Source organism: Perca fluviatilis, chromosome 12 (genome assembly GCF_010015445.1).
Source record: "Perca fluviatilis chromosome 12, GENO_Pfluv_1.0, whole genome shotgun sequence".
NCBI classification, from domain to species: domain Eukaryota; kingdom Metazoa; phylum Chordata; class Actinopteri; order Perciformes; family Percidae; genus Perca; species Perca fluviatilis.
In genome coordinates, this window is record NC_053123.1 from 5,018,899 (window position 1) to 5,032,766 (window position 13,868).

At 41.7% G+C, this 13,868-nt stretch overlaps 1 protein-coding gene across 2 annotated transcripts in view; it reads left to right on the top strand.

Moving 5' to 3' along the window:
• The window catches only part of pms1 (PMS1 homolog 1, mismatch repair system component), a 30,018-nt gene extending 17,028 nt beyond the window's left edge, over positions 1-12,990 (top strand). For both annotated transcript variants that reach the window (XM_039817441.1, XM_039817442.1), the window contains exons 6-13: positions 2,210-2,326; positions 5,309-5,431; positions 5,564-5,710; positions 6,729-7,561; positions 9,845-10,300; positions 10,512-10,642; positions 12,370-12,530; positions 12,623-12,990. In XM_039817441.1, the coding sequence (XP_039673375.1) occupies positions 2,210-2,326; positions 5,309-5,431; positions 5,564-5,710; positions 6,729-7,561; positions 9,845-10,300; positions 10,512-10,642; positions 12,370-12,530; positions 12,623-12,823 (2,169 nt within the window). In that variant the 3' untranslated portion in view covers positions 12,824-12,990. The remainder of the gene's footprint in view (positions 1-2,209; positions 2,327-5,308; positions 5,432-5,563; positions 5,711-6,728; positions 7,562-9,844; positions 10,301-10,511; positions 10,643-12,369; positions 12,531-12,622) is intronic.
• The last annotated feature ends 878 nt before the right edge of the window (positions 12,991-13,868 follow it).

The following is a 13,868-nucleotide window of genomic DNA, read 5'->3' on the forward strand; positions in this document are numbered from 1 at the left end:
AAACCCAAACGTATTCAAATAATAATGAAACTTGATGAAAGCAGTTAAGTCCTCAAATTGGAGAAGCTGGAACCTGAAAATGTTTGGCATTTGTACTTGATAAATTACTTAAATGATTAATTGATTATTAAAATTGTTTCTGCCCGATTATTTATTTAAGGGCACGTATGTATGTTAACCTCTAGGATAATGACCTGTTTGAAAGGGGCTAGTAGGTATTTAACCAATGTACTGAAAGGACAGTCAGGTGTGGCTTAAAGGTCCCCTGTTCTTTTGAAATATTTTGCTGAGATCTGCTCAGGTGACATTTGCTGTCATCAAAAGAGTTTATAACAATAAATAGGCTATGTAATGGTATAACAGAAATATATAGTTATAGAGAGAACTATAAACCCTTTCTGAAGACTAGTGATGTAATAATGTGTCAGATAGTGCTTAAATGGAAGCAATAAGTACAACAAGAAAAACATTGGACAATGGACTTAGTTGGAGGAGAAAAGTTAGAGGGAAAAAAATCAGTATGTACTCTGAAACCTTACAGTAATGATAACCCTACTCAAGAGTCTACATTTACAATATATTGTCTTAAATGTTTGACTTGTGGCCAAGTCAGAGCCCTTAACATGTCTGCCCTGTATCATTCCAACCACTCACCACCACTTTTTTCTCCACAAAGAATAGTAGTTATACTTTGTTATTATAATTTGACTCTTGCAGTTTAGACAGTTTGCATTTATGGTGTCTGCAAAGTAATGTGTAAATTGCTAAAAAAGTGTTGCTTTTGAGGAGTGTTTCTAAATGTCCATTAGCAATAAAAACAGTCAAATAACTACTTGATTATTGGCTGAGGAAGTTGACAGTAGAAACTTAACTAAATATAAACAACACACACACCAAATCAGTGCATCATATTCCACAATGTCCAGTTTCATTGACATAATTTATCATCATGTCATTAATTATCATCAGAGTTATATTGAGGTTGCATGTTTTTGGTATGAATGACAAAAATAGCTGCATGTTTTTAAACTGGTTGTGCTCGGTTACTTTGTATCGCCCGTCCCCTGGGTTTTATATATATATATATATATATATATATATAGGGTTGCAGACTTTTGGTGTGCAGAATAAAAATGCCTGCTATTTTGGGTTGTTCCATTACATAACATTAGATTAATCAGTGGTGGAATTATTGAGCAATTAGACATTTCCATCCCTTATGCTCTTTCCCACCGCAGCTAAGCGTAACTATCAGGTGCTCCAAACACAAATATAGCTGACTGAACTCTGATTTGGCTGATTGTGACGCCTGAGTAAGTTGCTGAACACAGCTGCGGACTTCACCCCAGATTCAGTTTCAGGCTGCTGCAGCCAGTCTGTACACAGAAGTGTTAGGTGGTGGTGTGGGTCACAGAGGAGCCACACGACCACCGTATAGCTTTCATATAAATCAGTTTCGAGGTGGTCGGAGGAAGGTAGTGAACCCATTTCGTACAATCAGCACTCAGTTGCCCCTATCCGTTATCTCCAACTCTGCTCTTCGGCCTGTGTCGTGTTTCATAGCTTCTTCAAGAACTGTTTACAGGAGTGATCCGTTTGCATGTGCCAAATTGCGTATTTAATAGCCAAGACATGCCCTGCAACGCTTTTAGAAATCAACACCCGGAAAATAAATTCGCTGGTGGACACAAACTACAAACCCACTCGTGGGTGTCAACATATTTTACACCGAAAATATTTTCTGATCTGACATCATTCCAAAAATGATATAAGGTAATTGTGTGTCATCGGTCCCTGAACAAAATCATAATATAAACTAATTGTTTTTTGAGCCTGTGTTGTAATTGCAATTGTAAGTCCCTCAAATTTAATATTGAATTGTGTCAACCTTAACTGTTCTATAAGGATTAGTCACATGTAGCATCTCGGGTTTGGTGTTGAAATAATGGCTAATGTTAATTTAAAAACCCATTCATTTTTACTTTCATGTTTTGCCCTAAATTGTGACGTAGGCTGATATGGCTATACGTTTTAAACATGATTATTTTTGGCCATCTCTTGCTGATCTCTTGACACAAAGAAACAAAATGTACGACCTCCAGTTATGTTCGCTGCTTCGTGGCCCAGTTCCTATCTTGACAGGTGTTTGTGCAGTGTGATTTGCCCTGATGTGGACTCATGGAAGTTGACTGGTGTCATATTGTTGCAGGTGGTGGTCTGGCAGAAGGCCAAAGTGGCCGATCACAGAAGTGCCCTCCTTGCGACACTGGGGGCCAGCGCCGTTGCCAACCTGCTCCCTTGCCACCATCACCAAGAGCAACCAGAGGTTAGTTGAGGGGAAATATGAAGAGATGAGAGAGAAATGTAGCAAATAAAGTTAAGTTAGTTTTCTTTTGGTTTTCATAACATTGCATGCATGTGCATTTCAATCAGGAGAGACTTCCTTGCAATTATGAACATATTTATTGTACAGACAAACATGTAAATGTACAAGTCTCTGGAGGTTGGACTCCATCGAACCCAAATGTCCTAAAGGGTTTAAGGAAACCCAAACATATCCCCCGATGGAGTCCAGACACTGGTGGTGGTGAGGAAGGAGCAGAGGAACCATCGACAGCCAAGCGCAGACGAACCCAGGTCCGAGGGCTTGACCACCGGTGGCAGAAGGGGAGGAGGCGGGACGCACTCGATTTCCTGAAACGACAACTGCCAACCACAGAAGATAGAGCAGATTTAAAGCAGGAGGTCATGCTGTGATAGGCTCGTGACAAATGGCCAACCCTGATTGGTTTAACTAACAACGACACAGCTGCTCTGATTACTACTGACAAGTGACGTACCATGAACCAGCTGATCATTATGAGTGATGGAAAAAGTATATGAAGTCTTCCTTTAAGAATTTACGCTTAGCTTCATTAGTAGAAAACTAGTTTGATATAGTTAACCCTGTCTGTCTGTCACATGGACCATTGCCCAGCTGGACAAAGTCACCTTTGAACATTGTAACAGAAGGATGCCGTGAATGTGAAGAGACTACATGGAGCGCATTCCACTCTGATGGAGGCGCGCCACGGGCACAGAGCTGCATGCTACCCCTCCCACCTCGTGTGCACAACTTGTACTCTTTGCTCTCATACTGTGGCTCCCATGCCCCTTTGGCCTTCAGTGTGCGGCCATTGTGGCAGTTCATCTTCACAAGACACACACTTTCCCCCCTAAAAAGCTCATTCATCCAGTCCATCCTAAAACGACATGTCATTTAGTCTAATTTTCAGTCAAAATTCAAATGCAATAAAATATTGTGACATTTCAATTTTATTTATAGTGTCAAATCATAACAGATGTTATCTCAGGACACTTTACAGATAGAGTAGGTCTAGATCACACTCCATAGTTTACAAAGACCCAACAATTCCCCCTAAGAGCAAACATTTGGTGCGACAGCGGCGAGGAACTACTTCCTTTAAACAGGCAGAATCCTCGGACAGAACCTGACTCTTGGTGGGCGGCCATCTGCCGCTGCCGGTTGGGACACAGAGACGAATACAGATATACAGAAATATATGTGGCTGAAAGTCAGTGTCTTTTAAATTGTGTGACACTAGTGCTTAAAAACGTAATAAGAACTAACTACTAACCCTAAACTAGATTTGAAACAAGTGAATTTGCCTAGGGAATAAATGATGCTGACTCAATGTCTCATTTGTTTTACTTCCTTCAGAAAGGTCTAATTGTAACTGTCAATATTACATGAAATGCCTGATTAAGATGGATACTTTTTGCAGAGCAAATGAGAGCACGCACGTTATACTTGATGTGAGCTAATAACCTCATCATGAACACCTGGTCTGAAGCCAGCGAATGTGGTCAGTTGGTGGCTCGCCAACTATTCCCTTGCCCTTTTCTCTTGAGTTCTTTCCTGATGAAGAGTGAGGGATTTTTGGTTAGCTAAGCTTTGCTTTGCCGATCGTAATTGAATTATTGTCGAGCGGTAACTTTCTGCTTGGTCACGGTAGGTGTCATGTGGCTCGTACCTGCTGCCGGACTGCCGACTAATCTAGTCTGACAGATATGGAGCAGCCCTTTTCACCCCGTTTCGCTCTCATTTTCCTCTTTGTTGTTGTTATTTTGCTGCTGCACTTTGGTGCCCCGTTATGAGGACGACCTTTCGCCTTTTCCTCTAACTCCCTGTAGCAATAAAAGAGAACTTTTCTCTCCTCTTTGTCCGCAACACCAAAGCTTAGTGATCAAGGGAACCAGGTTGACAATTTCACCGGGGCCTCGCTCCGGGAGAGTCGTAAGAGCTGTTCTTCTGCGGAACAAAATGTGACCCTCGTTTTTGGCAGCATGGCTACACATAGCCGCGGCCCTTTGGGGCCAGAGGTGCAATTCGTGCTCTCATAAAGTGACCCTAATGAGCAGAAATAGAGAGAAGCACATGTGCCCCGACCTGAAACAGCAGTTCATTTATTAACTTCATTGGTGTGCGTTGCTGCTAATAATGAGCCCTAGGCCAAAAAAGCATAGCTATACGGCTTGCAATCTGTGGAACATTAATAGCTTTCCATAATTTCTTACTAGCTTACATTCATAATGAAGTTTTAAGTGCAATTGTTGAGTTGTGTATGTTGGGTCGTCAATTTTAGCTCATGAGAACTGCCTCTGGCAGGATTGTAGGTGAAAGGTGATCATGTACGACATGCTATGTTCCACTAGCCACTATTATCATGCCAACAAACTCAGGCGTCTCTCTGCCTGTCTTTCTTGATTGTTTCCAAATTTCCTGCGAAATTAAGTTTGTAAGAAGACATCAAAAAGGTGAAGTGAGTTGATGAGTGTAGTGGACTTCTTAGGGACTGTAGCGCTACAACTCGTCCTCATTATGCCGTGTATGCATAGTATGCTATCACCGGCCCTGAGTGCCTGTTTTGCTTGCGCACAACCAGAATTAATGGCTTCATTCCCAGCTGTGCAGCTGTGCTGTCAGCGGAATGGATCAACCGTGCCGTCCTAATTGAAAATGTAATGATGGTAAAGTTTATGTAATTGTCCAGGTTTCAAAACCAGTAGTTACTCTGTTACGCCCCCGTGGCAGCCAGCTGCTGAGCATGTCAATTTTTTAAATGTTTGCAAAGGCATGAAGGTCTTGTTTCAGAATAACAGTCCCTGTCAAATTCAGCCCTTTATTACAACCATTATTTGCATATGTAGTGTAAATGTTTCCATACTGTATTTTATTCTGGCAAGTTTATGTATGATGCCTACTTTGTGCTTATCTGTTAGATCATAAATATTATCAATGTTTCAGATTGTTTTAGATGGCTTTTTTCCAAAGCCTGGAGCGGATTACTCTTCTACAAGCTCATCTAACCCTGACAAAACATTTATATTTGTCAACAACCGGCCTGTCCACCAAAAAGATGTAATGAAGGTAGAGTCATTTTGGATTACTCGGCACAACACAATTCATACAATCAGTGGTTTCTTTGTGTCTAATAACATTCTTTTATGTCATGTTTACGTGAAAACTTTATGCTGGCTGGATTGTGTGATCGATCATCAGTTGTTGCGTCAACACTACACTGCTCAGTATCAGGATGACCCGGCCCGGAACCGTTATCCCACCGCCATGCTTAAAATCACGGTTCCACCATCCTCAGTCGACGTCAATCTGACTCCGGACAAGACCCAGGTTCTTCTTCATAACAAGGTAGCTATGAAATTCATTATATTCGGATCGAATTTGGTCAGACAACATTTCAGTCATGATTAGGGCTGGGTTTAACTAAATAGATTTTCCGATTTTCATTTGAATGATCCAATATTGATTCATGAAATCCAGAATCGATTTGGACCAACTATTTCATGCTAGCTTGTCGGGAAGGGGGTTAAATAACGCTCCAAACTTAGGCTACATTTTGCAGAAGGAAACGCTGGCATGAGGTCCCTTGACCTCTCACCACAATACTGTATATCTGAATGAAATGCCACTCAAAACTCAATGACTGTCTGTAGAGCTGCACTTTGTGTGTTCATGTTTTATAAAAAGGACATTAAAGTTGGCGTTAGAGTCCGGATCGGGCCGAATTTTATCACGCTGATGTGACCGAGCCCGACCCGACCCCGACCATAATTTCTAAATATCTGTCCGAACCCGGCCCGGCCCGGCCCGTCGGGACCCATCGGCCTCGGGTCGGGGATCCATGCCTTAGTTGCCGTAGGTAGGATTGTGAAGATCCAGGACAACTGGACTCGACAACTTCTCAGTCCCTCCCCCCTTTCCGCTTAAGCCCAAAACGGTCTCCTAAGCCCCTCCCCCCACAAGGGAGAATGAATGCGTGTGCATGAGCAGTGATTGACACACAGTCTTTAATGTAACTGCTTTGGGTCAATTCCTAATGTAAACATTGATACTTTTATTTAATGCAGCAGGTTAGAGGGAACCTTGTACAATTGTAGAATCTTAGGACTCTTTCATATCCAAGCTAAATTGGTTTTGCAACTGAAATGTCCCAAATCGGCATTGAATCGGAAATGTAATCGAATCAGGACCTTGTGAATCAGAATCGATTTGGGAAATCTGCGGCGATACCCAGTCCTAGTGAGGCTCCAGCCTTGCGCTTTATTGTGGAAATAAACCAAAACCCCAGCCAACCAGATGTGATTTGGAATTAAACTCTGTATAATGTCAATTTTTCTTTACCATCTGTGATCTGTCTGAAATTCAGGAGGCTTTGCTGACTGCAGTAGAGGTATTTCTGGTTTCTCTCTATGGCTATCGGCCCAATGGTGACCCCCCAGCTGAGAAGCAGCTTGGCCATGAGACGTCCCCCTCACCGTCTAGTCCTTTGCAGACTGATGCTTCACAAGCGAACAATGAAGAAAGTGTAGAGAGGCATGGCAGTCCCGCCAACCACCACGGTAACTTCCTCAAAGGTGCATCTAAACACGGTGACGCAGCTCTGTCAACCGCAATAAGCACTGCTGCTTCACTGGACCGCCAGACCTCAAACGGCAGCTCTTCATCCTCTGTAGCGGAGGACTGGTTTGTCAACCAGATCCCAGCTGGGCTTTTGTCTAACTTTGCTCTCTACGATGATGAAACCGCACAGAGCTGCACTCAGACAGAAGAAACGGGCTCAGCAAGGAAGTCCCCTGACAGACGGGAGGACAATGCTGCATCAAGCGCAGACACAAGCAAAGACCAGATATCGGCTGAAGACTGGAGCCGGGGGACGGCTCTGATCGACCCCGTATCACGGGAGCCCCTGCAGCCCGTCAAAATCCATCAACCCACAAGGAACAATCACTCTGACGAGATCAAGAGTCCGAGCAGCTCAGACAAAAAGATGTTCAACGCCATAACAGAGAAGCGGGCTGCTCTGACGGCCTATGACCTGATCAGTAACCGCGCCCTGAGGGCACCGCTGTCTCCCGCCGCCCTATTCGAGAAGGAGGCCAGGCTAGAGGTCCTCAGGGAGAAGCCTACAGCCAGCCTGCAGGAAGTCGGCGTCACCGTTCACGAGAGGTGGAAAAATCTTAGGGAGGAAGATCGTAAGAAGTGAGTTTCCAGACCTTCACCTTTCCAAGCAGTTGTTTCCATTTCTTGTTATTTGCAAGGCAGAGAGAGGGGGGGGGGAGGTCTGACCTGTCATTTGCATGTGTAAAAGCTCAGTCTGGAAACTTTGTTGATATGAGCTGTGTTTCTAATTTCCAGACAACTGTGTCTAATAGGGGCTCAGGTCGATGACATTTTCCGCAGTACAGCAGGTATCATTATTGGTGAAATGTCCCCTATTTCCAAAGTATGCCATCTATCCAGAGTATTCACATGTCCCACATTTGTGGCAGGTTTTATTGAACATTTATTTAATAATAAAGCCCTCTGAAATTGTCTTTATTTCCCATACCTACAATAGTCCCTAAACATAGGCATTCATAGAGACACTAAGACAAGATTTATGATATGAAATAATGCTTCCCTTTTATATACAGTCACATATTCCTGATTTCCAATTAGAAACCACAACATACATGTAATATTTACAGGTCATGTTACCAGGTTCCAGTCCATTTGTCCATTTCAAATCTCACCTAAACTTACTTCACAAGTGGTATGAGGAGTGACACATAGTTGGCTAGTCAAGAACCGATTTGGCACAGAACAGATGGAGGTAATGAGTGTTTGTGTTTGACCCCTTGCTCCCTCCCGAGTCAAAGGATTTACATTAATGAAGGTAAGACAGGGATGAAAACAAACGCACCAAAAGAAACGTGGTGATCAGATAAATGTAAATTTACTTCACAGTACACAAAACATTTACAAAATGGTGCGATTAGCAGGTCAGGCAGCACAGCGCAGTGCACAGGCACTTTTTCTCATGGGCAAGCTTTCTATCGATTGATTGTATCAAAACCACTTATGAAATAGGAAGAGAGGTGAATCTTGTCACACACTCATTAGTAGCTTCTTGAATGGTCCAGTTGCACAGGCATGTCAGTAAAAGAAAGTGCAAACTGTGCTACCTACTGATCTCTATCCACTGAGCTACTCAGCAAGTGGCATCATGGAATAACACCATTATACTGCGCTGAAGGCGCCAATTATGTTAGATTACAGCATACCAATTTAAAGTAATTGCAAAGTTGGAAAATGTGCATCAGCAGTAGTTGGGGCCTTATATAAGGTATGGAAGAGTGTATGGAAAAAGACATCTGTTTAGAATCCTGCCTTGACGTAGTGCTGTCTTAGACATGAAATAGGATGTGGCGAGGACTTGGCTTCTTTCACCGCCACTGTTAAGTGGCACACCACTTCTAGGAATTACACTTGCAGAAGTTCACGAAACAGGTTCTTTGAATAATGGGGTGTAAGTGTAAGCCCTAATGCTTAACATATGATAAGATCTATGGAAACAGGAGTTGGCAAACTGTTTTGTTGAGGAAAGCACCAACACTATATATATATATATAAATTAAACATACAAGTAAGTTATAAACCGTCACAACATTGTATGTAAAGCCAGATATGCCAGACGTGTTAAAGGTCTGTGTCACTTATTTAGTGATGAAGGCATTTAGGTGGACTTAGATGCCTAGGCTACACAATGTTGCTGAATTAACAGCATTTTAAATGGCTAATTTGAGTGTGAAGTAGGTCTGAACTACATTTTGAAATGTAGTCATTTAAATGCTGTTGAATCAAATACAATACATAACCTAGACATTAAAGGCAATTAAATATTGCACTTCCATAAAGTTGGGGGACTGACAAGAGACAGATTAATTAAAGATTGGTCACAATCGGGCGCCCGGTTTAGCTCACCTGGTAGGAGCGGAGCCCCCATAGATAGAGGTTTACTCTTCGACGCCGCGGGTTCGACTCCGACCTGCGGCCCTTTGCTGCATGTCATTCCCCTTCTTTTTCCCTTTTCAAGTCTAAACTGTCCTATAGAAATACAGGCCTTCAAATGCCCAAAAAAAAGCAGCAGAGGCAGAGATATCCTTACTTTTAGTTCCTATATGTGTCAAGCTCCAAAATGCTGGCTTTTTGTTAAAAATGTTAAGTCTCGAGCCCAATCCAAGATAACCCTGATGACATCATAAGGGTTATTTTCACTCAAACATTGGAGATCTCCCTTCAAACTGTTTTTAGCAGATTATATAGCAGTACTCCTTGTGACGAGTAAACTGAACTTCATGTGCCCATTTTTAATTTAGCTTAGTTTTAACCCAGGCACTTGGGCATGCTTTTGTTCTACAAATGGGATGTTAACATGGAATAGATTTCAAAGAGGGTTGTCTCTACTGTTTTAACTCTGAAAGACTTGGTTGAACTCTGCAGGTATGAGGAGAAGGCAAAGAAACACCTGGAACACCACGAGCAAAGGACCAAGATGGCCTCTGCTGAAGGCCCCAGAGAGACGAGTAGGACCCCCCAAAGGGGCCAGAAACGCAAGACCCCACTGTCCAACCAGCAGCTGCTGGACCAGCTCTTCTCTGCACAGCCCCAAAAGAAGATGAGGAGCCCTGCACCCAAGCCCTCGCAGCCCCTCCCCTGCAGCCTAGCTGCCCTTCGGCTGCAGCTTCAGCGCCTTTCATCCCAGAGCAGCGCAGTGCCACGGGGCCTCCGTCTTGTAAACCGGCTGGCCTCTCAGAGCGCCTGGGTCATTTTATGTGGTCAGAGGCTCATGTTGTTAAACCCATTTCGAGTGGAGGAAGCCTTGCTGTTTAAGAGACTCCTAGAGAATAATATACTTCCAGCAGTGAGTCTGCAGAACCCTATACAGCTAACAGATGGGTAAAGTATCACTCACTGCTCAACAGCAACATGCCAACCCTGACAGTCATTTTCCTTGTGGAAAACTGCACACTCATCAAATCTTCTTTACATACATATATGTTTGAGAATTTTTTTTAAGACAAACAAATCCTTGGTGTCTAAGGCTTTTCTAATGTCAGAAAGTACCCTGTTGTTGTGTGTTAAACATCTCCTTGTCTCTTTTTTATAGTGTTCTAGGGGGAGCTGAATATACTGAGGCTTTGTGCAACATGGAGAAACAAAGCCCTGAGCTAAACGGAGGGGCCCTCTTCTCTGATCCCAGGCTTGTGGCTAATGGGTTTAAAATCCAACTCACTCCAGGTACATTGTAAATAAAAAATTCGGGCCGTAACGCTGTTGTATGATTAAACGTTAATTTGCCAGTCGTGTCCCTCTGAACCTGATTACAAAAATCGTACAGTCCTGACACAGTCTACAACACACCCAATCGAATTTGTTTTGAGTCATGCCGTTTAAAGGTCTCACGGATCGTCCCGTTTTATTTAACAAATGTTGGAGCCATTTGTCTTCATTTAATGTCATAGTTCACCAGCCACTTAGAAATGTCAACTGGATTACAGGCACATTTTTCCGACAGAGTTTCTGTGTATCGGATTAGTTGTGGATAATATTTCCATTCCTTTTAACAAATTTGTCAAACAATGAATGATGAAATAGAGAGATGAAATGAGAGAACTGACATATAGGACCAAACTAAATTAAAAGCTTTGTCTTGTGGAGAACTTAATCATACAGTATATCCTGTCCATTGCCTACAGCATCTCTATTCACACACATGTACAAGGAGTAAAGTTTGTGAGAAGTTATCTTTGCACTACGCACATATTTTAATAATAAATAATTAGTCATATTAACCATTAATCTGGTAACTGTTAACAACCTGTTAGTATAGTGCAGCTAGTATAAGGTATGCAAATAATTGATCAGAAAACATCATTTAAAAAGTTGTATATTTACTTAGCATAGTTTTTCAGTCTAGATTGACCGATTGTTCTGATGATAACAGTATACATAGGTGTAGTTTAATCATGTATATACTGTAATAAATTATTTTAAAAGTAAGGGTAATATAAATTATAATTATAATGTAAGCGTAAACAACTGAAATGAAATTGTTTTTTGTCACACTGATATTTCTCTGTTCACTTGCAAAGGCTGTACAGTGTCCTGTGAATCAGTGTTGGTTGTTTTTGTTGCTGGAATGGTTCACCTCAGTTAACATTGGCTCTCTGCCTGACAGAGTGGGCTCACAGTGGGTTTGTACCCCAGTGTGCAGGTGATGAGAATGGTTGCCCTTTAAGAAATTCCAGGAATTTCCATTTGGCACTGCCAACCTCTGTGGGTGTGCATGGGACTGAAGGTAGCGGCATATATAAGATGGTTTCATTGCACAATCTCTGCTGCATAGCTTATCCTTTTGTTAGAATTGTCTAAAATGTGTTGTGTTGTTTATTTCCCCAAACTTGTGTACAATGTGATTCTGCTGATTATTTTAAATAAAATTAAAAAAGAAAAACAGCAAATATCTGTATGGAGTTAAATATGCTGCTATTATTATTATTATTATTATTATTATTATTGTAAGTTAATTTGTTGCTGACAGTTATTGGTCTCTACATACATATTTAAAAGCAAATGTACTACTGGACTATGCAGTCTTGCACAGGCAAAACAACCAGCACAGAAATATTTGAGAAATAATTATACCTGCCTCTACTTCTCCAGGTTTTACCGTACCTTTCTCAGTTCATTTTGCATCCAAAGTTGTGTATCAGAAATATAAATTGTGCATGATTTGCAGTATTTCCTCATGAAATGAGAAGCTATCATTCTTCCACCCTACAAGTCAACTTCCTTCCAGTCTGCTGGGGCTTCTATTAGCCATTTAACACTCCATTTGGCCCTTCGCTTGTTTGACTTGGTCATCAGTCCACCCGTAAACCACAATATTTATTTATTATTCTTTCCTGGAGATAGTAGTAGCGTCTGGAGTATATTAATCCTTGTTTTCTGCTTGTTTTGGCCAGGCCTCACGTCAGCCGAGAGACATCTGGAAGTGACAGCAATGGCAGACTGCGTGCCTTTCCTCGGTGTGGAGGACCTCAGGGAGATCCTGACTGCAGTTGTTCACGGGAAGGCTGCGACTGTGCAAGAGTGCCGGCCACTTAAAGTCGCAAACTACCTACAAGTGAGAGATGCTATGAGTTAGATTAACAGTGTTATTACCGTAGATTTTTGTTTGTTTTATTAAATATCTGAATTATGACTTTTCCCTCACAGGGTGAAGCAGTGCGACTTGGCCGTCAGTTACCTACAAATTTATCCAGATGTGATGTGGAGGAAACCCTTCTACGGATGGATCAGCAGCTCGGTGAGAGCAACCAGACCTGCATCCATGGACGAGCATTTCTCCAACACCTATGTGACATCCCTTCTACAGACCAGGAAGCCAAAGCTCTGCTGAGGCCTTTAGAGCTATAAGAAGTAGACACTTTAATAAAAAAATCACAGCAGTGCAATGTCTATATCAGTCTCATTTTAATGCAGCTGATTCATCTCAATGTAAGATACCTGATTTGTTTCCATTCTGCTTAAATGATGTCCACCTTTGTCACAAACAGAACATTAAATAAATGTATTTTTCCACATTTTGTGCTTTAATCAAGCACGTAACTCGTGTTAACCTTGAATTGTTCATTTCCATTTTGTTCATTGTTTTCAAAATATTTTGCATAACATTTAATTTAACACAGAATTACTAAAGGCAAACTATTAGTACTTTTGTTCTGTGATCAACAAATAATCACAGTGAAAAATGTGATTTCTGATTTTCACAGAGCACCAAAAGAAAGGGGTTAGCTGCACTGTGGAAGGATGCAGGTTAGAATCTCAACCCACTCACAAAGTCTAGATAACAGGTAATGTTCTCTTAGCATATGCTGTTTGAGCAATTCACTTAATACATTGTAGGTTATTGACCAATAGTTGGCCTTCAGTGAATGTACAGTGGGATGGTGCTGAAATAGCTAACTTTTCCATATTATAGATTATTTTTGGGCATTTGATGCCTTATTTAACAGGACAACTGAAGACAGGAAAGGGGAGAGAGAGGGGGAATGACATGCAGCAAAGGCCCGTGAGTCGAAATCCAACCTGCAGCCACTGCGGAAAGTACTGAGCCTTTGTACATAGGACCCATAGATATATACTTTTGGGAAAGCTTCCCCCTGGAGTATGAGGAATTTGCAGGTGTAGAGAAAAGACAATACTTTGGTCACACTTAGTGGTGCAACTACAGTAAATCCAATGGCCTTTGTAAGCTGATTCCTTGCAACAAAGAACTATTTCAGCCTCAGTACAGTCACTTAAAATTGAGACATTAGCAACTGTCCTTGCAACTGTTTTATTTAACTAAATTATATTTTTTGGTTTTGTAGATTTGTTTTGTGCATAGTTTGCATTATCTTGGATAAACAACAGCAATCTTTGACCAGCAGAGTGACATCTGACTTCATTTCTGTCCCAA